The 25,539-nt window shown below is 40.8% G+C and overlaps 1 protein-coding gene across 4 annotated transcripts in view; it reads left to right on the forward strand.

Annotated features, from left to right (window-relative positions):
- Scgdelta (sarcoglycan delta) overlaps window positions 1–25,539 on the forward strand; it is an 810,958-nt gene that overhangs the window by 744,855 nt on the left and 40,564 nt on the right. For all 4 annotated transcript variants that reach the window (XM_083120140.1, XM_083120139.1, XM_083120141.1 and 1 more), the window contains one exon: window positions 11,734–11,929. In XM_083120140.1, coding sequence (XP_082976266.1) covers window positions 11,735–11,929 — 195 coding nt within the window. In that variant the 5' untranslated portion in view covers window position 11,734. The remainder of the gene's footprint in view (window positions 1–11,733; window positions 11,930–25,539) is intronic.

The raw sequence follows: 25,539 nt of genomic DNA on the forward strand, positions 1-25,539 counted from the left end.
TACTTTACCAATACTGTACAACATCGCTTGTAGCAAATGCTTTGAACTATGTTGATGATTGCGCAAGCTACCACTTTTCTAATCGACGAACACATTTCAACTGCAAATTGCGAGAATTATTACTTTTCGCTCATTGCACAGTACTATGGAAGGTGTTGATATATTTTATTTGCATAAGTTATTCGTAATTATGACCTTTTGTGTTCAAACTTGACAGCGATTTCCTCCAGGTGGACCACGAGCAAGCGCAGTGTTTCCAATCTCACAACAGTTTCTCTGATTTCAATTTTAAGATGTTGAATCGCCTGTATTCTCTTAAATTATTCCTCATACTTGTGTTTTCCACTATGTTCTCTATTAATATGTTTAAGATGAGTATTCTCCAAATGCTCTTTATCTTGATAGGGGAGACAGACCATAGAATTTCTCCCCTTTCTCAGAAGTACACAGCTGGTGAGCCGTGAATCTGTAGCAGTTTTCCACAGTGCATTTACGAATTAACATTTTTGCTTTGAGATGATATCATCTATTGTTGATTTCAATGTAAACATGAAATTGTCATTTTATCGTTGTTTCTTTATCTCTCTTTGCTTAGTACTACATCTTCTTTTCTTTTCTCTCTCTCCCTCTGGCATCTTTGTTTTTTTTAGAAAATAAATGTATTATTATTATTAATATTAACAATGACAATAAACCTGTAAATCATTGCGACTTTAAAATCTACTCGACAACATATTGTAAATAATGGGAAATATGAAATCGTCTTGGCAATGGGTGTTTCTTTCTGAAAGTGCCCACGTGTCAACCTCCCTTGCACGTGGTACACCCTCGAATAAATTTTGCAGACTCCAGAGGCTCTGGCGGCTATACCTGTTGCCAGGTTAACCATGAGTAGAAATTATGTCATCCTTGTGTGTTTGTTCTTTTATCCATGTTTTAATGCCATTCATCCCCATCGCAGTTATTGGTAGAAAAGTTGCATAAAATAACCTAATTCATCAATTCGTCTTGGCAGTAGCTTGTAAGTGATCGCAACTCTCTGAAATCGTCTCGGCAGTAGATTATAGATGAACTAAACTCTCTGAAATTGTCTCGGCAGTAGATTATAGAGGATCGAAACTGTCTGAAATCGTCTCGGCATTAGATTGTAGATGATCGTAACTCTCTGAAATATTCTCGGCAGTAGATTATAGATGATCACAACTCTCAATCATATCGGCTCTAGCCGGACCCTGTGGCTGAATGGTTAGCACATCGCGCTGCGACGTCAAGGGTCCCGGGTTTGAATCCAGCTCGGGCATGGTTGTTTATGAATGTCCATTCTTCAATTTCATCATTTCATCACTCATCCCCATCTTCGCAAATTAGCCAAGAGACATAAAACGCGAATTAAATTAAAATAAATCAATTCAAATCATATCGGCTCTAGTGTCTAAGTTCTCTCATCTTTCTAAATTCATCTCGACATCAGGTTGTAAGATATTGCAAGTTTCAGAAATCGTCTGAACGCCTTTCAAAGATGATTTCAGCACCATGATATTCGTCTTAGCGTTTCGACAGCAGAAGGGTCTACAATAATTTACGACCGCGGCAGAGTTTTCGCGTCCTCGAAAAACCAAACACATGAGGGGTACAAAAAAGTAGGAAAGTGGATGGAATCAATAGGAAAGCACCCTCGGCTGCAAACCTTGTCTCCTCATCCGGTAGGCAGCTACATGGTGCGATTGGCTACCTTCTCCTGGGAGTTGTGGCCACATCACAACGCAATTTGAGCCAATAAACAGGAACGGAGAACTGCAGATTTCCTTCGGGACCCCCCCACCTCTCCGTCCTTGCGATCCGACAGGAGGCAAAATCGAAGGTTTCCCTCCCACACCGTTATCGGATGTGTGTTTTACCGACTGGGGTCGTGTGCGTGGTACGTTCCGGTGTTTACTCTGACCAACGTAGGTTTTGGTGACCTTAATGTTTTGCTTAAAACACCCCTCCACCAGGAAAAAACGCGAACTCCCATTCTGTTTGCAAAGTAAATGCAACTCATTGCCTTATCCACACATAAATATTTTCCGAAATTGTCTTCTGTTATCCATTGTCCAATTTTCCCAGGAGGAAAAAAAACTTTATCCTTTTTTTTCTAAACCATTTCCCCAAGTGCTTTCCTCGAGTTCAATAATTCGATTCTGTTGGCCAGTACATGAAGTTAATTTTTCCAATGAATTTGGTCGAACTACGAAATGTATGTATTACAGGGTAATCCATAATTTATAAACCTGATTGCCAACGGGGTGGGGGAGGGTTACCACTAACGCAATTTTCACACAAAATTGAATTTTATAAATATTTATGACTGCACATAACGCTTTGTGTTGTTGGCAATAAAATTATCACAGTTTTCTCATGGTTTGTTAGAAGACATTTCAATTATACAAAATTACTTTTACGAGACTACAGATACCTACTGCCTTTAGTGGAACTCGAACTGTAACTCTAGCGAGAATCGAACCCGGGAACTCTTGATTACAAGTTGACCACGTTAGCCGTTAGGGTTTTGGGAAGACTCGCATGCCAAAGAAAGTACCTGTGTACCCAGTGTCGTCGATACCAAGGAGGGCAACGGTTGGTTGACCTCTAATTCACCATGAAATAATGAGGTCCCAGGTTTGAACTCTTTGTAACTAATGGATGTATCATTATGTTTAACCCTCATCCATTTCATGAGGTCTTATTTCAATTTTGGGTGTCGCGATTTGCCCAAGGTAGAAAACATGGGAAAGACTTAAGTAGAAGGGAAGAATGAATGAATGATAAATGTGGCACAGAAAATAATTTAAGTGGAACCTAGCTGAGGATAAAAAATATATATATTCTCTCTCCCCTCGTGTTTCTGTGTGTGTGCGTAGAGAGAGGGGGGAGCTTGTCAATCTCGCCCCTCTTAAAAGTAGTAAATGGAGATTGTGCACAGTGGCGTGCCTAAGGGAGGGTAAGGCAGGCTCTAACTTCCCCTTTGGCCCAGTATTCCTAAATGAAGATCGTCAAAGGCAGAAAAAGATGGCAAAATGGGGCAAACTATTAAAAAAAAGGTATACGTATCCCCCTTCGAAAATCCTGAGCACGCCACTGATTGTGCAGTTGTTCTTAATTAAAAGCTGTGCATGGATATAGGAAAAGCTATGCTCGTCCTCGTATAACCCTTTATACACAAGAAAACAGGTAGTTCTCAGGAGGCAAGTTATGCATATTTCGATGCACAGAAAGACCAAGAGTCTTGCCTCTTTACTTTCAAGAAGAGCCGATGCAGTTTACTTCAAAGTTGCATACTTGAAGAACGACTTGCATATCACAAAGGTTAGTCCTACCGCTTGAGGTGGAAGATAAGAGGTTAGCCTCAAAGGAAACTAGACGAGCTCTTCTGCAAATGTTTGCCATATCCCAGCAGCTGTAAAGAATAGACTGGGTCGAAGAGATCCAAGTTTGCTGATATGTGCAGTGTAGTTTTCAAGCGGCGTTTCTATCTCCTTGCTGTTACTTGGTTGTATGTCTGATTTTAGACTCACTGTTTACGCTTTCCTGATTAACAGGAGAATCTAACACAAACTAATGGCTTGGATATTTACTGTGTAATGGGATGATGATGTGGGCATTCCTCTTATTTTTTTTAAAGTTTCTCATATTCTTCTTCGGAATCTCTTTTTCTTCCTCGGTTTCTCTTTCTTCATCAGGTTCTCTCTCGTCTTCTTCCTCGGGTTTTCTTTCTATCTTCCTTTCTTCCTCAGTTTCTTTCTCTTCCTCAGGTTCACTTTCTTCCTCAGGTTCTCTTTCTTCCTCAGTTTCTTTCTCTTCCTCAGGTTATCGTTCTTCCTCAGTTTCTTTCTCTTCCTCAGGTTCTTTCTTCCTCAGTTTCTTTCTCTTCCTCAGGTTCTCTTTCTTCCTCAGTTTCTTTCTCTTCCTCAGGTTCTCTTTCTTCCTCAGTTTCTTTCTCTTCCTCAGGTTCTCTTTCTTCCTCAGTTTCTTTCTCTTCCTCAGGTTCTCTTTCTTCCTCAGTTTCTTTCTCTTCCTCAGGTTCTCTTTCTTCCTCAGTTTCTTTCTCTTCCTCAGGTTCTCTTTCTTCCTCAGTTTATTTCTCTTCCTCAGGTTCTCTTTCTTCCTCAGTTTCTTTCTCTTCCTCAGGTTCTCTTTCTTCCTCAGTTTCTTTCTCATCCTCAGGTTCTCTTTCTTCCTCAGTTTCTTTCTCTTCCTCAGGTTATTTTTTCCTCAGTTTCTTTCTCTTCCTCAGGTTCTCTTTCTTCCTCAGTTTCTTTCTCTTCCTCAGGTTCTTTCTCATCCTCAGGTTCTCTTTCTTCCTCAGTTTCTTTCTCTTCCTCAGGTTCTCTTTCTTCCTCAGTTTCTTTCTCATCCTCAGGTTCTCTTTCTTCCTCAGTTTCTTTCTCTTCCTCAGGTTATCTTTCTTCCTCAGTTTCTTTCTCTTCCTCAGGTTCTTTCTCATCCTCAGGTTATCTTTCTTCCTCAGTTTCTTTCTCTTCCTCAGGTTCTCTTTCTTCCTCAGTTTCTTTCTCTTCCTCAGGTTCTCTTTCTTCCTCAGTTTCTTTCTCTTCCTCAGGTTATTTTTTCCTCAGTTTCTTTCTCTTCCTCAGGTTCTCTTTCTTCCTCAGGTTCTTTCTCATCCTCAGGTTCTCTTTCTTCCTCAGTTTCTTTCTCTTCCTCAGGTTCTCTTTCTTCCTCAGTTTCTTTCTCATCCTCAGGTTCTCTTTCTTCCTCAGTTTCTTTCTCTTCCTCAGGTTATTTTTTCCTCAGTTTCTTTCTCTTCCTCAGGTTCTCTTTCTTCCTCAGTTTCTTTCTCTTCCTCAGGTTCTCTTTCTTCCTCAGGTTCTCTTTATTCCTCAGTTTCTTTCTCTTCCTCAGGTTATCTTTCTTCCTCAGTTTCTTTCTCTTCCTCAGGTTCTTTCTCATCCTCAGGTTATCTTTCTTCCTCAGTTTCTTTCTCTTCCTCAGGTTATCTTTCTTCCTCAGTTTCTTTCTCTTCTTCAGGTTCTCTTCCTTCCTCAGTTTCTTTCTCTTCCTCAGTTTCTTTCTTCCTCAGTTTCTTTCTCTTCCTCAGGTTCTCTTTCTTCCTCAGTTTCTTTCTCTTCCTCAGGTTCTCTTTCTTCCTCAGGTTCTCTTTCTTCCTCAGTTTCTTTCTCTTCCTCAGGTTCTCTTTCTTCCTCAGTTTCTTTCTCTTCCTCAGGTTATCTTTCTTCCTCAGTTTCTTTCTCTTCCTCAGTTTATCTTTCTTCCTCAGTTTCTTTCTCTTCCTCAGCTTATCTTTCTTCCTCAGTTTCTTTCTCTTCCTCAGGTTCTTTCTCTTCCTCAGGTTCTCTTTCTTCCTCAGTTTCTTTCTCTTCCTCAGGTTCTTTCTCTTCCTCAGGTTCTCTTTCTTCCTCAGTTTCTTTCTCTTCCTCAGGTTATCTTTCTTCCTCAGTTTCTTTCTCTTCCTCAGCTTATCTTTCTTCCTCAGTTTATTTCTCTTCCTCAGGTTCTTTCTCTTCCTCAGGTTCTCTTTCTTCCTCAGTTTCTTTCTCTTCCTCAGTTTCTTTCTTTCTCAGTTTCTTTCTCTTCCTCAGGTTCTCTTTCTTCCTCAGTTTCTCTTTCATTTTCATCCTCAATTCCAGTCTTTCTATTTCCTCCTCATGTTCTCTCTCTTTTTCTTCTTCATGTTCTCTTTTTATCTTTCTTCCTCAGTTTATTTTTATCTTTCTTCCTCAGTTCCTCTTTCTTCCTCTAGGTTCTTCCTTTCTCATTCTTCCTCAGTTCCTCTCTGTCTTCCTCAGCTTTTCTCTCTCTTTCTTCCTCAGGCTATCTCTTTCTTCCTTCCTCAATTTTTCTCCTTCTCGACCCCTATTTATATCTGCTTACTTTTCTGCTTCAGTTTCTCTGTTTTTGTATCTCACTTATCTTTCTATCTTGGTTACTCTAATTATTTGTATATTTTATACCTAATTTGCTTGTCATTCTTCATTGTTCCTTCGCTCGACCCTGTGGCCGAGTGGTTAGCACATCGCGCTGCGACGCCAAGGGTCCCGGGTTCGAATCCCGATCGGGCTTGGTTGTCTGTGAATGTCCATTCATCAATTTCATCATTTCATCACTCATCCCCATCTTCGCAAATTAGCCAACAGGCACAAAACGCGAAGTAAAATAAACTAAATCAAATCAAAATCAAATTCATTGTTCCTTCCTTCCTCCTGTCTCTTTCTCTTGTTCTCTGAGAAGGGGGTTAGATGAGGGACGGGTTTTTGCTTAGAAATCAAATTTGGATGTTTCAATATTTGTAATTTCAGTTGAAGTTCTGTTAACTTATAAATAAATCCATACTACAATTTTTAATTTCCTATAATAAATTATAAAGGGTGGTATAACAGGATCTAAGGATTTGCAGCCAGTGGTATCATCAGTAAAGTTGGGGTTAAGAAATATGTTTCTGAATAAATAGGTTCGAATGGCCTCAGATTTGGTGATCACGTACACTCAGATTATCTATTTTTCTTTGTTTTCGTTTCTGTATTTATCTTACTACCTACCTCTATCTTCTATTTTCCTCTTCCATTCTTTTTCTCCGTCTCTTTTTATTTCTTAGTTCTTTAACTCTTACATTCTTTCTCTTGTTTTCCTCATTTCTTTAACTCTTACATTATTTTTCTCTTTCTATCTTCTTTTTTCTATTATTTGTGAACCTCTCGGCGTATTTCTCTCTCTCTCTCTCTCTCTCTCTCTCTCTCTCTCTCTCTCTCTCTCTCTCTCTCTCTTTATATTCTTCTTGGTTCCTTTGTTTGTAATATTTTCCCTCTATAAATGATTCTGAAAATTTATCTTGTTCACAAGTTGGATGGACAGACCGAGGGCTAAGTCTATTTCACGGTGAGCCAACATCCACCTCGCTCACCCCGTGGTGACGACCCTCCCTGCAGCCACACACACAATACGAATCCAGGCAAAAGGATGAGTAGAAATTTTCAAGTTTCCCCTCACAACAGCCAGTGCCCTCTCAGGAACGCAGGTGGCACACACAGTTTCCGTTTCCGGTTCGGCTTCCTCCAAATCGGCGTTGCTGACACGTTATTGTCCAATTTTCCGCGAAAGGTGTGCTTCACTCGAAAACACATTGCAGTGCGTTGCCTAGCAACGCTGACCTGCAAGCTGTAAAGACGGAAAATAAGTACCATTCCCTCCGAACAGGATTTCGTAGGGGAGAAGGCGAACCGGATATAATTCGACGCTTCGCAATATGTGCGTGCTTCAACTCTAAATTAATTTCATTTACATTAGGATTAGGAGTTACTCTGTGTTAGGATTAGGAGTTACTCTTGTTTCAAAAAAAACTTTACCGGTTAAGTAACGCGCATATGCTGGACCTGAAGTTGCGGAAAGAACTTAATTGATTGGCTTAATCGATAATGGCGCTGACATCGATCAAGCCATAAAACAAATTCAAAAAAATATGTATTGGTATGGCGAGAAGAAAACTAGTCAAGGGATTATTATTATTAGTTGTAGTTATGTGTAGGACAGTGGTTCGCAAACTGTGGTACGCGTAACCCCAGTGGTACATGAACGACTTGAAGGGGGTACGCGATCAGCTCGGAAGAGAAATGTCGAGAATACCCACACGGCAACATTTTTGCTGCTGGTGTAGAGCAGACTTCATAGCTTTAACACCCAACAGGATAATAATGCTGATTTTGTCACTGACTCCCTTATCTTTATTCGTATATTTTTAAATCAAATATTTCTTCGAAATCTATAATAGGCTACATTTGGAGCCGAATCTCTACGTCTTTGTACACTCGCCTCAATTACTACTCCGGAAGTTTTTCTTTATACAGCATATTTGCAGAAGATACAATTCAAAATACAAGTGTATCTAACGCTGTATAAACACAACTTATTACTAACTGTTTTATGATAATATCAAATATAGAACATACCACACATTATGAGTACTTCATTAATCAGGAAAAACTGAAACAAGTGAAAAGTATTAAAGATCTGGGAGTAATAATTGATTGTAAACTAGAGTTTCATGAACATATATCTCATATAATAAATAATGCGTATAGATCTTTGGGTTTACCAATAAGAAATTGTCTCAATTTTAGCAGTACTACTTCTATTAAGCTTCTGTATAGTGCCTTAGTTAGAAGCAAACTAGAATATACATCTATTGTTTGGTCGCCACTTTACAAAACCCACATGAAAGAAATAGAACAAGTGCAAAAAAAGTTTTTGAGATACCTGTATTACAAGAGGTACAACATGTCTGCATAAGCAAACAGAGTTTCATATGTCCATTTACTGAATGAGTTCTCATTTATGACACTCAGCAATAGAAGAGAATTAGGACAACAGATATTTCTTTATAAAATTATAACTGGATTGTTGGATAATAGAGAGTTTCTTCACCAAATATGTTTCAATGCTAGCACATGTAATTTAAGAAAAAGAAATTTATTGCTATATAATATCCCTAAAACTGAAAAGTACAAACAATCACCATTAATTAGAATGAGTAGTATGTATAATAGAATAACATCCACAAATTCAAATATTGATTTTAATCTTAACATTTTGGAATATAAAAATACTATAAAAGCCACACTTAACACAGATACTTTCACAAATGGTTGATTATTTATTGTATTTATTAATTATTGTAGAATATGTTCTATATGTATCCCTATATCCACATAAATGTGTGTGTGTGTGTGTGTATATATATATATAATGTAAATATATGTATGTAGATAAGCTTAAGGATATGTGCCCATTAATATGTGTGTGTATTTATTTCATTGTTGTTTCTATCCTATTATGGTCATATTTATTCTGTACACCTCATGTGAAAGGTGATAATATTGGTTGAGGATATATGAATAATTTATGTGTGTTGTGTATATGTTTGTATGTGTGTATGTATATGTATATGTGTGTGTGTGTATATATATATATATATATATATATATATATATATATATATGTGTGTGTGTGTGTGTGTGTGTGTGTGTGCGCGCGCGAGCACGTCATTACTCTACGTTATATAAGTGTACTTATGTTATAGTTAATAACTATGTAATATGTAAGCATGTTATTTAATCCCATTTATATTCATATTCACATTATTTATGTTATATTAATGCCTCTGTAATTGGAGATATCCTTTCTCTGTAGAAGGCAAATAAATAAATAAATAAATAAATAAACTGCGTTGTCCATGTACTATGCCAACTGATGATCATTAATGTATATTCTCTGTTATATTATATAATACTGTCTGACCGGGAAAGACGAGATTAGCTGGAGAGAACGAGTCTACACGGGACAGGGGAATAGATAGAAACATGCACGAAACAACCCTGTAAATTTGAGATCAGTGGCGCGCCTAAGGGGCGGGGGTTGGCGTGGTCCAACCAGTATTCCTAAAAACACGCCAAAGGCAGGAAAATATGTCAAAATGAGGGCTGACTACTCAAAAAAAGTATGCATAACAGTATCTTTTCGAAAATCCTGGACACGCCACTGTTTGATATCACTATTCACTTTGTAAGCTTTCGTTTTTTTTGTTTGTTATCGTTTTTATTGTGTTTGTGATGGTTACTAAAACTTGATAAACGCTGTTTCCCGGGGACGTTAATTTTATGAAACTTCAGTGTTGTTTCAGATGCCTTTCACGCAACCTGTTTCCTTGATCCGATCCACCTCTATTTAGCCAATGGACTTATCCAGTCAGCGCATGCGCATTTGGATGGAAGGTCGCGACAAATGACTACGTTGATATTATTGTATGTTCTTGTACACTATAAAAGAGTATCGTTGTGAACTGTCCAGTATTATCATTTTTCAATTGCCACATCTCTGGTTCAACATTTTTATATCCTGTGTTATACAACCACGCTAAATATTCTCAGTTGCCACTGACGTGTACATTTTCGGTCGGAAAACAACACATTTTTAGAATGAGGTTATTTTCGTAACATGTCTTGTTGTTCTGCATTTGCAGCTTGGGAGCGAGTCATAACCCAGGAACCCTCCAATCAGAAAGTGATCCTCTGACGTCATCTCAACCTAGCACTTATCGCTAATCTTCTTGCTCCCGCTCTACACTGTTGGTAGGCTTTCTAGCTAGATTTTGTAAGCAGCTGAGGATGTTCCGAAATTAACCCGGCTCTAGTATACAAGGTCTGTCCCAAAAGTAATGAGACTATTTTTTTTTTTTTGCCGAGGGCCTGGTAATTGATCAATTGGGTGGGGCGGTTGGTGGGGGATGTCAGGTATAGAATCTGATGGAACTCAGTTTCCTCCGAGCCGTTCCAGCGTTCGGATCGCCAGCAAAGTGAGAAGCTGATTTAGTGTCACGTCACGGTCGAAAATGAAGCGCAGCGGTACACGATAAATTTTTGCGTCAAAGTCGGTACAGACACGCTTGAAATGTTAAGCCTGTAGGGAGGAGACTTTGTCGAAACACAAGTGTGGAGGTGCCACAAGGCGTTCAAGGAAGGAAGATAAGATACAGAAAACGATCAACCCTCAGTGCGCCCATCCAAGTCCAGAATTGCCATTCATGTGACTCAAGTGAAGTCTGTTTCATGTTGCTCAACTGAAGTCTGTTTTGTACTCCGACCGACGTTTGATTATGAGGTTAATCGCAGATAAGGTGGTACTGCAAAATTTTGGAAGCAGGTGTTCGATCTCTTGAGAAATACAGACGTGTGTGTCCGCCCTGAGATCGGAAACATCTGGTTTCTCCACCATGACAACGCGCCATCTCACTCATCGCTGCACGTGATGGAATGTCTGGCCAGAAAAAGTATGGCAACGCTTCCGCACCCACCGTACATCAAGTACCAGTCCCTGGACGATTTCATTTGGTTCCCGAGGCTCAAATTTGGCCAGAAAGGACTCCGTTTTGGTACTATTGGAAAGATCCAAACAGCCATGACGAGTACTCTGAAAGGCATCTCAGGTCAAGACTTCCTGCATGGCTACGAAGAGTGGAAGCAACGCTGGAACCACTGTATTGATACTCAAGGGTCCTACTTTGAAGAATATTAGCTAAGTGTATTTGAACCTAGGTTCAATAAAACTATTTTTACAAAATTAGTCTCATTACGATTGGAACAGACCTTGTATTACGGGCAAGATTGACAAGAGGCCGCTTCATGGTCAAAACTTACAATAGTAAAGAAAACAACATAAAACAGGCCATGCTTCATGTGTGTTGAAGGTGATACGACTGGCTAGCAACAGCGATAGCCACTTGGAGCACTTGGAGATATATGCTAAAAGTACCAATCCTGACCTGCCTAACCTACTAACGTATGCATCAAATCAAATAGCAGAAATAAACATGTGAATAGGTAAGGTTCGTTACGTGTTGTTCATTCTTGGTTTCGATGCATACGTAACTTGGTTAGGAATGTCTGGTTTAATGCCGTTATCTCCAATTTGCTATAGCTGTAACTAGCTGCTCGTGTGATATGGTTGTATTCAAGGTCACCGTGGCGGGCGGAGTAGTTAAGGGGTACCTATGAAGCAGTTCTGTTTTCAATTTTTCTGCTTGTCCATTATTCAATTCAGCAATCATCATCGCGATGAAGTGGAAAACGACATTGACTACTGGCAAGTCAGATTAGAATGAAATTTTGTGGCGATGCCATTGGCCACGAACAGAATATGGGAAGCTCATAAAGGAATTCTTTGTTTCAGAATGGGTCACGGAGAGGGCCTCACCACAGACTGGACGGATGCGGACGGCAATCCCTACAGCAGGTACAACTTCAAAATCGGAATCTACGGCTGGAGGAAGAGGTGCCTGTACCTGCTGATACTCATTCTCATGGTGATGGTCATCGTAAACCTCGCCCTCACCCTTTGGGTCCTCAAGGTCATGGAATTCTCATCGGTAAGTGTCATACTTTATTTCTTACTAATGCTTCCTGCTGATGTTGTTCGGTGTTTATGTAATGGAATCATATGTATGATTGTCCGCTACTATGATTATCAAGGATACGCTACAATCGAACAAATAGTACTGTTGTTACTTATCGTCATAACTTGTGTTACTCTAGAGGGTGACACATGTTGTATCTATCAGTGCGACTTAGCAACTGATGTTGCAATACAGGCGCGCATGCACAGGAAACTTTCATGTTTGGAAGCTGCAAGGTCCGTAACCAGGCCAGCGTTCCTACAATCAGAAGTATAATATCTCCTTATTAGCTTTAAGAAAAATCATTCATCTTAGGAGAAATTGAGATCACGCTCACAAATCTTCATCACTTATTATTGGTAGTAGAAGAAGGAGAAGGTCTATTATTATTCAACTGTGTCACAAAAATATTAGGACTTTTTGAATGGGTGACGGAAAAATGAAGGAAATAATGAAATCGTTGATAACAAATTGTACTTTGTGAAATTGCAATAAGCTTCATAGTTTTGGGGTATTCATTTCACAGTTCAATCACATTGACTTTCATATGTGAGACTGCAATTTTGACATTTTGGATGAAATTTCTCTGCCCCAAATTTCTCTGCATTGAGGGAAATTTCGCTTTATATTGCAACACTGAATCATTCTGCTATGGAACTTTGATCGGCAGTGAAGGTGTTCATCCGAACAAGTTCCCTTCAGGAGACGCGGAGAGCACCGGGATATGCCCGGTCTAGATCCGTCATCCACCTGTGCCAGATCAGACAACGTAATGAAGTTGTGTCAGACAATTAGGAGCCAATGGCAATGTACAGAACCAGAAGCCTCTAAGCAAGCCCAGGCGTATTCTCGGACGTCCTGATTCTTCTTGATGCAGTCCGCGCCGCGTCCCCTGAATGAAACCTGATGAACGCCTCCCCTGCCGCAATTCGTGCCATGGGTGAATATTGAGGAATATGGAGAGGAAAGATAGATGTTGCGAGGGGATACCTGTAGTAAACTCGTTTATCCTACTGCATCGAACATGCGAGGCATGTTTACCCCAGTTTTACTACTAGAGGACCTTTCAACTTGTCCATAACCACTCTTCAGAGATGAAGAAGTTATACTGCTGCTCGCCCCCCCCCCCCTTTGCATCGAACATGCACAACAAGTTGAAGTCTTGCCACTTCAGGGAATTTTCAACTCGTCAATACCTAGTTGTCAAGTGGAAATAAGAGAGGATAATACGTAAGGTAGACGTAAATTTGCATATAGCACCGTACCATGAAGGCACATTTAGGGGATGTGGGGGTATATAGTGGATAATGAGCATATTTGCTGAATGGAGTGAGTGATATACCAAAGATTTAAAATTAGCAACTTCTTTCGTAGCACGTTGAGTGGTAGTCTCATGTTCTCGCCACGGTGAGGTTTTGGTTCTAGTGTTCCTTTGTATGTACCTCATCAAGAGTTTCAGCTGGGATGTGCGGGAAAACACCCAAATGCCATACTCTCTTCCACGTGGTAGAGCCTCCCGAATGACGTAGGGCTAACGTCATCGCCTATACTGAACGCAACTCCAACTGGCGGTTGACCTTGATGGTTGTTCTGGCGCGTCCTGTCCCCCAATCACATTCGTGGGCGTGTGGTCCGATGGGCGTCAACGAACTCAGTTGCGAAGTAAAACCTGAAGGGATCATATCGCTCTCCCAAAGCAACGTTGCCAAGCGTAGTTCTGTTTTTGCCAGTTGCCTTTATATGACTGTGTGTCCGACCTGTGGGTGGTCCTTCCGGAAACTTCAACGTGCAGAATCACGTGTGCAGTTGAGCCCGCTGATTTCTGCTCTTGACCGAGAAAACTCTTTCGCCCTTTACAGTACGTTTGGCAACATGTGGTGAACCCAGCGCTCATTTGTATCGTCCCGCGAACAACGCTCGGTACCTTGTGACTCGAAAATGCCCGATCTCCGTCGCAGAAATTTAAACTGATTGCTGATTCGCTGTTTCCCAGCCGCCAGTTGGAATTGCGTTTAGTATAGTGATCAAGGTGTTCGGGGTTAGAGGCACATAATGGTTCTGATCCCACTTCTAATTGTTGGTTTGCAATTTGCAGAATAGCGAGATACTGGCTCTGGATTGCATCCAGCATAATCCTCTGTGGATCTTATGTTGTGTCTTGTCTAGAGATGTTCAGCTTCGGCCCCCAGGAGACGTGCGAGGCTGAGATCATGTAAGGCTGGAGGTCGCCCTGGATTTCGGAGGCTGAGTTTGGAGTCAAATACGCACATCTGGTCCCATTTCATTGTTTGTCCTCTAATCATTTTCCTCTTACCAATTTTCATCCTCATAAAGGCGATTAGTCCAAAGTGGCAGAAAAGCGACGTGAAATAAATCTCTCAGTTTCATCTAATCATTAATCATCATCGTTGTGATTAGCCTAAAGAAGTAGAAAAGAAACACAAAATTAAAAAAAGGAAGGGAGAAAGTAATTAGCATTCATGCTTACTAACGGCAAGCCTTAAGTCTAACACCGGAAACCAGCATAATTCTCTATGAAACTTGTGCTGTGTTCTACATTCCACCAAACTCCTTTACGTAGGCAAAGCGTGGTGCCTTGTGTGACAAAACAAGGAAGCCTGGGACTGTCCAGTGTAGTCGAGAAAACCTGGTCAAATCCAAGAAAGAGAGAAAGAACTGACAACATTGTGTTTCCAAGATTCCCCAGCATCCAAGCTTCCCCTCCCCTCCCCTCCATCCCCTCCCCTTAATGAGACGCGGTCGACGTGCGTCTCAAGCCATCCTCTTTATATGAGGCCTTTTTAAGGCGACTTTTCTCCACTAACTTTGACACTCAATGGCTCTCCTGGATGGCGTCGAAAATTGCCATGAAAGGGAAGGAAGGCGAAAGGAGGAGGTAAGGAGTAAATGAATATGGTGAAGCATGGTTTTAGACATGTCATCCAACTCCTTCCTCCGTCATATTCTTCACCTCAAGCAACTCCGTTCCAGAAAGCTGGTTTCAAGATTACAGCCCAGCGGAATATGGAGGGAAAAGAAAGATTGTGAATGTTGAACGGAAGTGCCTCGGCTGGGGTCGCCACATAAAGAAAAGGGGGAGAGGGAGAGAGAGAAGATGGAAAAGAGATGGGTTTTGTTTGGAGAAAGTTAGGACTAAACTTAATGAGGTTTGGTAGTTATCTGCGACATGAAGAAGAAGGATAATTAGATCCCGAGGCGAAGTATGGTAATGGAACACCAGAAGATAACAGGGGCATGACCACACTGCTCGACTCCAGAAGGGGAAGCCACCGTCTCCCCCTCCTCTACGCCGCCCCGGTCCCTCATTACCTTCTTTATAATTTTCCAATCAAAGGTCATATAAGTACTGATCGCATTTACTTCAAAGGAGAGAGACAGCTGAGAAGGAAGGTTCCACAATGGTGCAAAACCAGAGTGAAGCTTTTAATTTGGGAAGTGATTAAAAAGTTTCTCTCTATGCTTGCAAGTTTTTTTTCTTTTATTATTCAATCTTCGAAAAAACTTATTTTACTCTATCCTTTTGAAAGAACTCTTGGAAAAGATTAATGTGCTAGGATGGATAATCTTCATATTTTCGAAAATAATCATTTGGGGGTATTATATTCCTTCTTCCCATTGTGATGTGCAGTGTGGGCATCTTAATAAGGAAGCGGATAGAAAAAGTAAGTTTTACCCCCCTCCATTGTAATAATTTTCTGGCGCTTTCTACAATTTCGTTCCTTATTCTCGAAAGCCTATTAAGTCTGTAAATAATGTTTGCCTTATTTTTTTATTTGTATTTCTTTCTTAGGTTAAAAATCCCTCTCAATTACAATTTCCAAACCCTCTTCTGTATTCTGTACGGTTACACGGATTGTTCAGTCAGAGTCTGGTAACTCACGGCTTCCTGGATATTAAGGTTAACAGCACAGTTCAATTGTCCACGATAGATGGAGAAGCGCCTCTGCTGGTGTAATCTAATATTACGTGATCATAATAGAGCCCGTATAACATACCAGCATTAATATATTATTGTTAAACTCGATAGCACAATAAATTTTTGGTCTCTCAGGTCCGATTAAAGAATATTATAATCCAACATTCCAAACTCTCAAGGATTTACATTTGAAACAAGTTGTAATCAAATCATAAATATTTGCACTACTTTATAATTAAGCCTGTGGACAAGAAGGCTATTTCTTGCTTTGGTAATGTATTCGCACAAATCGATAGAACTTGAACAATTAACAAGGCGTAAATAAGTGCATGATTTAACCAAGGATAATTAATAGAAATAGGAGGGAGGGTCAAATGGTTGGTGAGACCAGCACTTAAAACAAAAAAGGGACTCCAGGAGGAAATGATAGACGCATGATAAGAGGAAGAAGAAGAATTTGTATTTTATAGCATGTTATTGATTGGTTGTCATAGTAACGGTGTAAGATGTACGTGAATGGCTTCCATGCATTAAAGTTAGGTTGTTAATTTGAACCTACGTGTTTGTATGTCTTGTGTAAGTATAGATAAGAAATCACACACACAACAAGGCTTACATCTATAATCAAGCGTCTATCAATGGTAACCTTAAATTATTTTCGTTTTTATCTAGTAGATTTCTGCATGTAGAACTGACCGCATAAATTTATTGCATATCAGCATACATCCATTTCTGATTTAAATTTATTTTCAAGTCAGAATTAATTAGTGCCTGTATACCTCAATAAAAAGAATCTGAAGCCATTGTTGAACTTTCTCCTCTATTTGTTACTTGCTGATCTAGTAAGCATGCATAGATATATTGAATTCTCATTTGCCGGAGAATTTCCAAACGTTTTCGGCTTCCAGAAGGCAAGAAAGCACTGCTCTTCACTGGTGCAAGTGTGTGGAGGAGCTGCCATTTTTAAAATTTACAAAAATGGCGTTTTGAAGCTCGCTTGATCAGTGTTGCAGCCTTGATGTCCTTTTGTAAATAACAGCGATACCTCATGTAAATTTGAGCTGTACACAGTCTGTCATATATTTTTTGTTGGACTTTGAAGGTTTTTATGTGACTCTCTCTGGTAACTATTGCATATTAAGTAGGTTCTACAACTTACTGGTTCGTTGCATTTTCGAACCTTACTTCCTTCGCCATATTTACTACCCAAGTACGTTGTACGCTTTTTCAGTTTTCCACAGTCATATTTTTAAGTTCCTGATTTATTTTACTGATAAAAAATAGGGGTACTCAGCCTTTCTACTATTCTACTAACATGAAAGCTTTGCATGTACCTGGAACCATGTTATTTTAGTTAAGTCGAGACTATTTCTGCCTGCAGATCATATTTTAGTTATATCATGGCTAGTTCTTCCTGCAGATTATGCAGAATTCCGATGTTATTGGCGTCTAATTTCTGTCCCTCAACGTAGTTTCTTTACTAACTTGGTTAATCGCGACGTTGAGGACGAATGGCTGAAAGGACTGAGGCAATGATACGAGGGCTATTTTTTTTCAACCTCCGATAGGGCATGAAATCTTAACCACAGTGAATAGCAAAATGGGTTTATTGGCAAAAGTTACGTACACGTATACTCTCCTATTCAACTTAATCACCAAGAAGATTCAGGCATTTATCGTACCGATGCACCAGCTTTCCAATACCCTCTGCAAAGAAAAGTGCCGCCTCTCTGTTTAGCCAGGTCTGCCGAAGATCCGCATTGGTGTGGAAGCACCGTCCTCCCAATCACTTCCTCATCGCCTGGAAAAGGTGGTAAGTCACGACGCCAGGTCTGGGATGTAGGAAGGGTGATCAAACAATTCCCAGTGGATTCGTTGAAGAAGGTCTTGGGTTGATGCAGCAACATGCGGTCGGGCATTGTCATGAAGCAAGACAATGCCCGAATGCATCATGTCTCTCCGGCACACAGCTCATTCGACGGTGAATTTCAGCTGCACTGTGCCCCTCTGCGTGTAGAAATCGTATCACAATACGCACCTCGCACTTGGCGGCAGAGTCGATTCTAGCAGACATCTCTACGTGTCCGTCGCTCAACTTCCACTGAAGCGTTGGCCTTGGCAGTGGTGGTGGTAGTGGCAGGGGGGACGCCAATCACGCTGCGGGACACCCCGCTTCCTAGCGCTTCACGGGCCTCCTGGCGGCACCATCGGAGGTTGAAAAAAATAGCCCTTGTACATCCATGTCTGAACAGGGTTGGAACATTCTGACTTCGTAGCTTTTTACGCTGATCGAAGACTCTTCTTTGTAACTTTGAAACACTCCCTGTTTTTATTGCCTTATTACTGTGCCTGTTGTCCTTCGTTTCCTGAAATCCTATGTATTCACATGTACGTATATACTGCATAGCTACTGTGTAGCTAAATGTGAACTACGACGTTAAGGCAGGTCCTCATACGGAGTGGTACTAAGACTTTACCGAGAACGGACATGAAAGTTTGTTAAATCGGAACGAGACCGGAAGTATCCAAGAAACTCATCTCGTTAAAGACTTAAGATGTTTGAAAAGTTATCCCAAAATCGAAGTTGTCATACCAGGCTGTTATTTTCTTTAAAAGATTCGTATTTATGTTATCATAATACTATTTTTAAACTCTTTTCTGTGCATTTTTCAATACTCCAGATAAGACCGAACATTTGTTATTCTTTTCTGTAACTTATAAGTTCTTTGTTGCGTTTTCCTACTGTGTGGAGACATATTGGACTTTTATGCATACTTACACAAGCACACACACTGACACCATAAAATATGGTTAATATTGCAGCTTATTTGGTCGATATATATATATACGAATATGTATGTATATAAAAACTACTCAATACATGGAAAATTACCTAATACCATTTACGAATAAAATACAGTTTCGTACAAGTTCTAAAACAGCTGAAAGCTCTAATATGCTCTGTGCTACAGTACCTACAAAATGTGATACTACAAGAGATAAACAGGTGTATGTAAATGCACTATTCGGTTCCCGGCCTGAGCACAGGTATTCTATGTGAATATCCCTTTCCCAATGTCATTATATCACTCGTCCCTATTGTCGCAATTCAGTCAGTAAAAGCAGAATCACAGAAAAGAAGGGTATTGGCAGAACAGACTACAAAGCAACGAATAATAAATTGCAGTTATCAATTTATATAATTTGTTTCTCATCTCTCACTTACCTGCCAATTTAGAAATGACGTTTCTTTTATGCTGTGGTTCAGTTGGTAGGACGTGTCGGTACCACGCGATAGACCCTGATTTCAGGCGGGGAAGTTTTGAGGCTATGTTATTGAATAAAGCGACTCTGGGGTTCACCCAGCCTCAGGCATGGTGCTGATCACATCATCTCCACAATTGCGAGATCGTGAATGCGTGGAGTCGAAAAAGAGAATTGAAGAAACGAGGTTTAAATGTTGAAAAATGCTTTATGGGCGCTTTATTTTCAAGATAAGCATTTATGGGTAGTCATGAATTTTGGTGTAATGTTTTTTTTCCAGGCAAGTAATATAACGGACGTAAATTCTGTGCTAATCAGTCCTTTTGAAGCTTCCCAAACATTATTCCAGGTATACAGGAACAAGGGATATTTTTGAAATACCTCTTTCCTCCTCTTCATCCGCTCAAGCTGAAATCAACTGTCAGAGAAAGAAGAGAAGGAAAGTTTCCAAAAGAAGTTTTCCTCCAGAGAAACTTTGAAAAAGGATTGCCCCAGGCTATTTGTCTCCGGGTCGACTAAAACTGTCCAGGGTCAATACATTATTGGTTAAATATTTATGGGCAATTCTGAAAGGGGGAACAGAGAGCATAACCACCTTTAGAGGTACGATTTAAATGACATCCTCAAAAATCCATTTTGCCTCGGCCGATGAATTTTTCATGCTCTGAAAGAATTGCACGGATCCCCTCTCGAAACGAGTATTCAAAGGCGAACCCAACGTCAACATTTATCACCTGACTATCGCCACCTGTGGGAATATTCCCCTCTGGGGGAAACCTTTTTCCCCCAAGGTACTCTAGGAATAAGCCTGAAGGGACTGAGGAACATCCACATCTTCTTCCCGAGGTCGTTAGTCAGCAGGATCCTGAATGCCTCGATGGATCTTTAGAATGCCCCCTCAGCCCCCCTCCGTAGCCCCCTCAACCCCCCTTAATAAAAAACAAAAGAAGAAACCGCGGCAACATTCAAATATCTCTTCTCGCGATCTCCTCTGTACTCTCCTGAATGAGTGCGATGCGAACGCGCATCGCCGTGCTGAAATTTTGATGACTAACTTCTTGTCACGTTCCGCGACTCGGTATCGATCTCGGCTTCCACGGGACGATTATGCAGATTGCTATGCGCCGAGCCCATTTTAAGGAAACCGACCTTACGGGGGATCGTGGAACGGCAACAATGGATAGGGGGTCATGATTCATTCGGAAGTCGATATGCATTGTTGATGATTGCAACGAAGTAGGTCATGATGCAGCATTATCAATTCACAACGGTTTACCCTTTTCTCTGCAGGCGATTCTAATGGAGGAAACAAACATTTCCTATTGGCTGTGACAGTATCTTACAAGTGTACGGTTTTCGATGTAATATCCATTTCACTCGCATCTCTCTTGAACTGGGACTGATATTTTTGTGCATGTATAGTACTTTAGCGGGAATTACCTTATCACTTAACCTACTTGTCAGATCAAGAAGACGTTTATTGTATCAAATTCATAATATATAGTTCTTTTCGTCGGATAAGTGTACTTTTTATTTCCTCATATGTATCCTAAAGAGTAATTTTTTGTAAGGGTTAGAACATGTTCTCGGTCAGCGTAAGGCTTGTTAAAAAATGGTGAGGGCTGGAAAATTTACACTTGCTCTCACTACAAGGTGTGGCTGTGACCACGCGAAGGAACTTCATCTAGACGATTTCCTCTGACTGAGGTTCTTTGCAAAACAAAAAGGTTTCTTATCCTAGTGACGTCATTGTGGAAAGTCTTCAGTTCGAGTTTGTTTGCTTTAAGTTCGCTTTATGCACCTTATACACAGATAGGCTAATCGGGACTGGGCCTACACTTTAAAGTGGATCTGGACCATCCTGTGCCTCCATTGGGTATCGAACCCGGGACCCTTTGTTCCGAAAGCGACAACATTACCATTACGATACCAGGGAAACCTGGAAGAAGTCTTGCAATCGACAGAAGTAGGCATTTAAGTCTGAATTAATATTATTTGCGGGTGTAAGGTGTGACCTGCTCTTAAGGGCATGCGATACAATTTCCACGGGAGTCTTCCCAAGCCCTTCCGTCCATGGCAGTGTGCCAACTTAGCTCTCTTGGAGCCAGATCAGGCTCTTTCGTACACTACCAGCCGGACCCTGTGCCGAGTGGTTAGCACATCGCGCTGCGACGCCAAGGGTCCCGGGTTCGAATCCCGCTTGCGCTTGGTTGTTTGCGAATGTCCATTCATCAATTTCATCACTCATACCCATCTTCGCAAATTAGCCAAGAGGCACAAAATGCAAAGTAAAATAAACTAAATCAATCAATCAATCTTTCGTACACTCGTTCGGCTGAACTGGGACGCCCACCCCCCGTGCCCCTCTATGATGCCATCTCATGTTCCGACCCACATAGACCACCTTTCGTCATAATTATACATTTTGCACGTGACGTGATATTGTTATATTGGCTGCGTCGCCCCACTCCCTCTTATCTCCCCAGCTACTTCTTTATATGTGCCGTGATTGACGTGAAATTGACATAATATTGTCGTCAGGGAATTCTTTATTTTCGATTTCATACGACCATCCGTGGATTATTGAGATGGGTGATGCCGCAGGATCTAGATGGTGAAAACTAAGAATAAATTGTCATCAATTTAGAGTTAACGATAATAGCAGCGCCCCCACCCCTTTGACAACTAACATTACCCTAGAAGGCACTTTATCCAGCCATCGTAAATCTATCTTCATGAGAGTCAGTTTTAACTCCATTTAAGGTGAAATTTAGTTCTTTTATGCCCATCAGGTTTGGCAACACTGCCAGGAGGCAAGGAAAAAAGCATTGATCATATGGGAGTATGATTTGATTCATTCTCTTGTGAATATAAAACTTCCGATGGAATAGAAAGAGATGTCAACGGGAAACGGGCAGTTTGAAGATGAATTTGACCAGCGGAAAAGTCGAAACTTCCATTTGATTAGCCGTAACTTGATGTTGATGCTGATTCCCCATAAGGAATACATGGGATTCCGAAAATTATTATTCATCATATTTTTCAAACATCGTGTCCAGCTTAATAATCAACATAACAAAATGTTTGCACTTGCAACATGGAGAGAAATTCATACTCTTGGATACGCCCAGGGTTTGTTTTAGTAGCAGTGCCCATTCGGGCGATACTGAAATAAATGCACAATTGGTGCGTAACTGTATCTCCTCGCCTTAATGCTTTAGATCTCAACCTCTTCTCCATGGTTGCATTTTTGCAGGCAGGCTAACGAGAATCTGGCGCCTGAACCCAGAGCCAGTATTTCTCTGTGGGGAGTTGTTGTGTCGTTCATGTTTGTTTGTGATTGCCTATTCACCAATTTCATCTTATGATCATTCATCTCAATCGTTGAGATTAGCCAGAAATGGTAGAAAAGTTACAAAATAAACTAGGACAACAACTGTATTATCATTTAGTGTATTCAAAATAATACACTAACAACTCCTACACCAACTAACCACATAGAGTAAGTACTATAGCTACTCTGCCAGCCGAGGTCACGGCTGACATTGGAAGCTGTTTGGATCTTCTAGGGCGTTACGAAGTGAATGTTGTACGAAGAAGTTCGCCTATCCTGTAGCGACGTTGCCAAGCGTAATCATTGTCTTGGCAACAAGTCAAAGGTATTTGACACAATTTCGAACACGCCCGTGAGGGTCCATTCGTAACAGATCTTTTAAGCAACCCTCACTTCGAGGTAGAGAAATGCGCATGCTGTTGTCTACGATTCTCGTTTGTTTGGTACAGCGAGCTGCGTTCGGCACCTTGGGACACGAAAGTTAACGATGTGAGCCGAACACAATCGAACCTGATGTATAGATTAGGCAAGCTTCAAGACTTGCTACAATCACACCTATCATTTATTTTTGGCAATCCAAACGGTAAACGAAATGGAGGCTAGATTAGGCCTAACCTACCAAAGGCTCAAGACAAGTCTGATTGTGGGAATCGTACCTGGGACTCGTCGAATTCAAGACGGCACCGTTAACCCAACACTATCAGGGATGCTCTTTTAATCTATCGTTGTTTCCGTGGCTATTTGGAGTCTGCGGGCACCCTCGTTGCGACCAGGAAGAAATACTTCCGTCTTTCCCTCGGAAAGGCGACATCTTGCTCTACCTTCTACTCCTACAAGATGAGGATATACTGTCGCGGGGAGAGGAGAAGGGGACCAACGTGAGAGGGAGGGAGGACTCGCTCGTAAAAGCAAAGTGCTTCTGGTACTTCATGCACTCCGTACGTATTTTATTTACAACGTCGCAGGACACTGTCCGGAGACTCAGCACTCCTAATAACAGGCAGAGGCCTCTGTCGAGCGACACGAGAAACATGCAACTTCCTGCCTGGCCTTCTTTATGGCGGGAAGCTCTACTCCACGTGCATTATGCAAGGGTATGAGAAAGCGGGGGGGGGGGGGCTTCAGACAACGGAGGCGAAACACATGTTAGGACCAAGATGCTCGGTCGTGGTTTCATGCGAGCAGAGGCTTTCATTTCGGCTGTCTCCTTGTTGCAGATTAACCCGATTCAACTAGTTTTGGATGGAAGTTGGTAAGTCCCCCTTTCAAGTGATAACCTGAAGATTGCTTCTGAAAAGATAAAGGCAAGGTGGTTTGTTTGTAGGAGCCCCAGATTCGAATCCCGGACTGGGCTACGGTGTTCTTTGTGAGTGTCTCTTCATATATTTCATCACATCATCACTCATCCTCATCTTCGCAAGTGGCAGAAAAGCGAAGTAAAATAAACAGGGCCGTATCAAGGTTTGTGGAAGCCCCTGGGCAAAATGTTTCGTGGGGTCCCCCATTTTTTTATTATTTTTTACTAGGATCTTTATTACCTCAATATGTTAACCACCAATTTTCAGCAGTTGAAATGGTAGACCTGATTTTAGAATCAGAAGTCATTCACAATCGAACATATCGCAGATAGGTTTGCAGGGAGAATAGAGCAGTAAAATAAAGTTACAGGGCGAAAATTGTAGCGCTATAGCAGCAGTAAAATTCTGCGTCTAAATGTCTACATAAATTATGAAGAGTGAACACCGTAAGTACAATTTATAGTAAATAATAAGGGGGCTTCAGACGGAAACAGAGAACTGAGCAGTAGACTGTAATTTATTCTAAATTATATTATTTGCAATTAAGAGTAAATATGTCACTACATACTATGCACGATCCATCTACTGGACAATTACCGACAGGTTCATTGTAGAAATTGTAGCAACTACTCAAGAAAATTCCCAAAGGCTTAACACTTATAGTAGACACATTTTTTTGCCTTTTATCGATGGTATAAAGTATACTGAGCTTCACATATCTACAAACAGATCGACTGAGAGCTGTGCTACAATTGGATCCAGAAGAGAGTAGACATAAGACAATACTGAAGTTTATTTGATTTTTAAAATACAACTACTTATGTAATTTTTCACAACCATAGCCAGCTGGTTAAAATATTTTTTGTGGGGGCCCTTCACAGTTTCCTTTTGGTGGGGGTCCCGGGGCAATTGTCCCAGTTGCCCATAGGTTAATCCGGCCCTGAAACCAAACCAATCAATCTATAATCTTCTTTTGCTATATTGATTTGCTTTATTTTACTTCGCTTTTCTGCTACTTTTGTCTAATCGCGAATCTGAGGATGATTGTTAATAAGATTAAACTGATGAAAATACAGGGTGTTCATAAATTATCTTTACAACTTTAGACTTTAATAACTTGAAAAGTATACTAGAAAATGACAAACGGTTTTCAGCATGTGACAAGAAAACTCATAAAGTTTTGTTTCCTCATTCATACACGTCAATGTGTGCACCCCTAGTGGCACGAATAACGTCCAGTGTGTAGTCAATTTCTCTCCATGTACGCACCAGCATATCCGCTGTGACATGTTCGAATGCGTTGCGAATGCGTGTCTTCAAGTCCTGTAGGCCTGTAACCTTGGTTCCGTACACCTGATCCTATACAAAACCCCACACGAAGGAATTTCGTTGCACTTGGGTATCGGACTTCGTCTCTATAAACCAGGCTACACACTGAGCTTTTTCCTGTGGCGTCCACATTTTTCGTCAAATCTGCGTCACCTGGAAATAAAAAAACTTTATGAGTTTTGTTGTCCAATGTTGAAAACCGTTTGTCATTATCTAGTATAGTTTTTAAGTTATTCAAGTCTAAAGTTGTAAAGATAATTTAAGGACACCCTATGCAATCATAAACGCACATGGACAGGACATGACAGGATTATATTGGCTATAGGTTTAGACGCCAGATCCACGTTAGTTTGCAAGAATATAGTCCATGGTGTATTACTTACATAGAAGAGAGGTTGAAATTGGGGTTTCTTAACAGATC

The sequence above is a fragment of the Lepisma saccharinum genome, chromosome 3 (assembly GCF_977018435.1).
Source record: "Lepisma saccharinum chromosome 3, izLepSacc3.1, whole genome shotgun sequence".
Lineage (NCBI taxonomy): Eukaryota > Metazoa > Arthropoda > Insecta > Zygentoma > Lepismatidae > Lepisma > Lepisma saccharinum.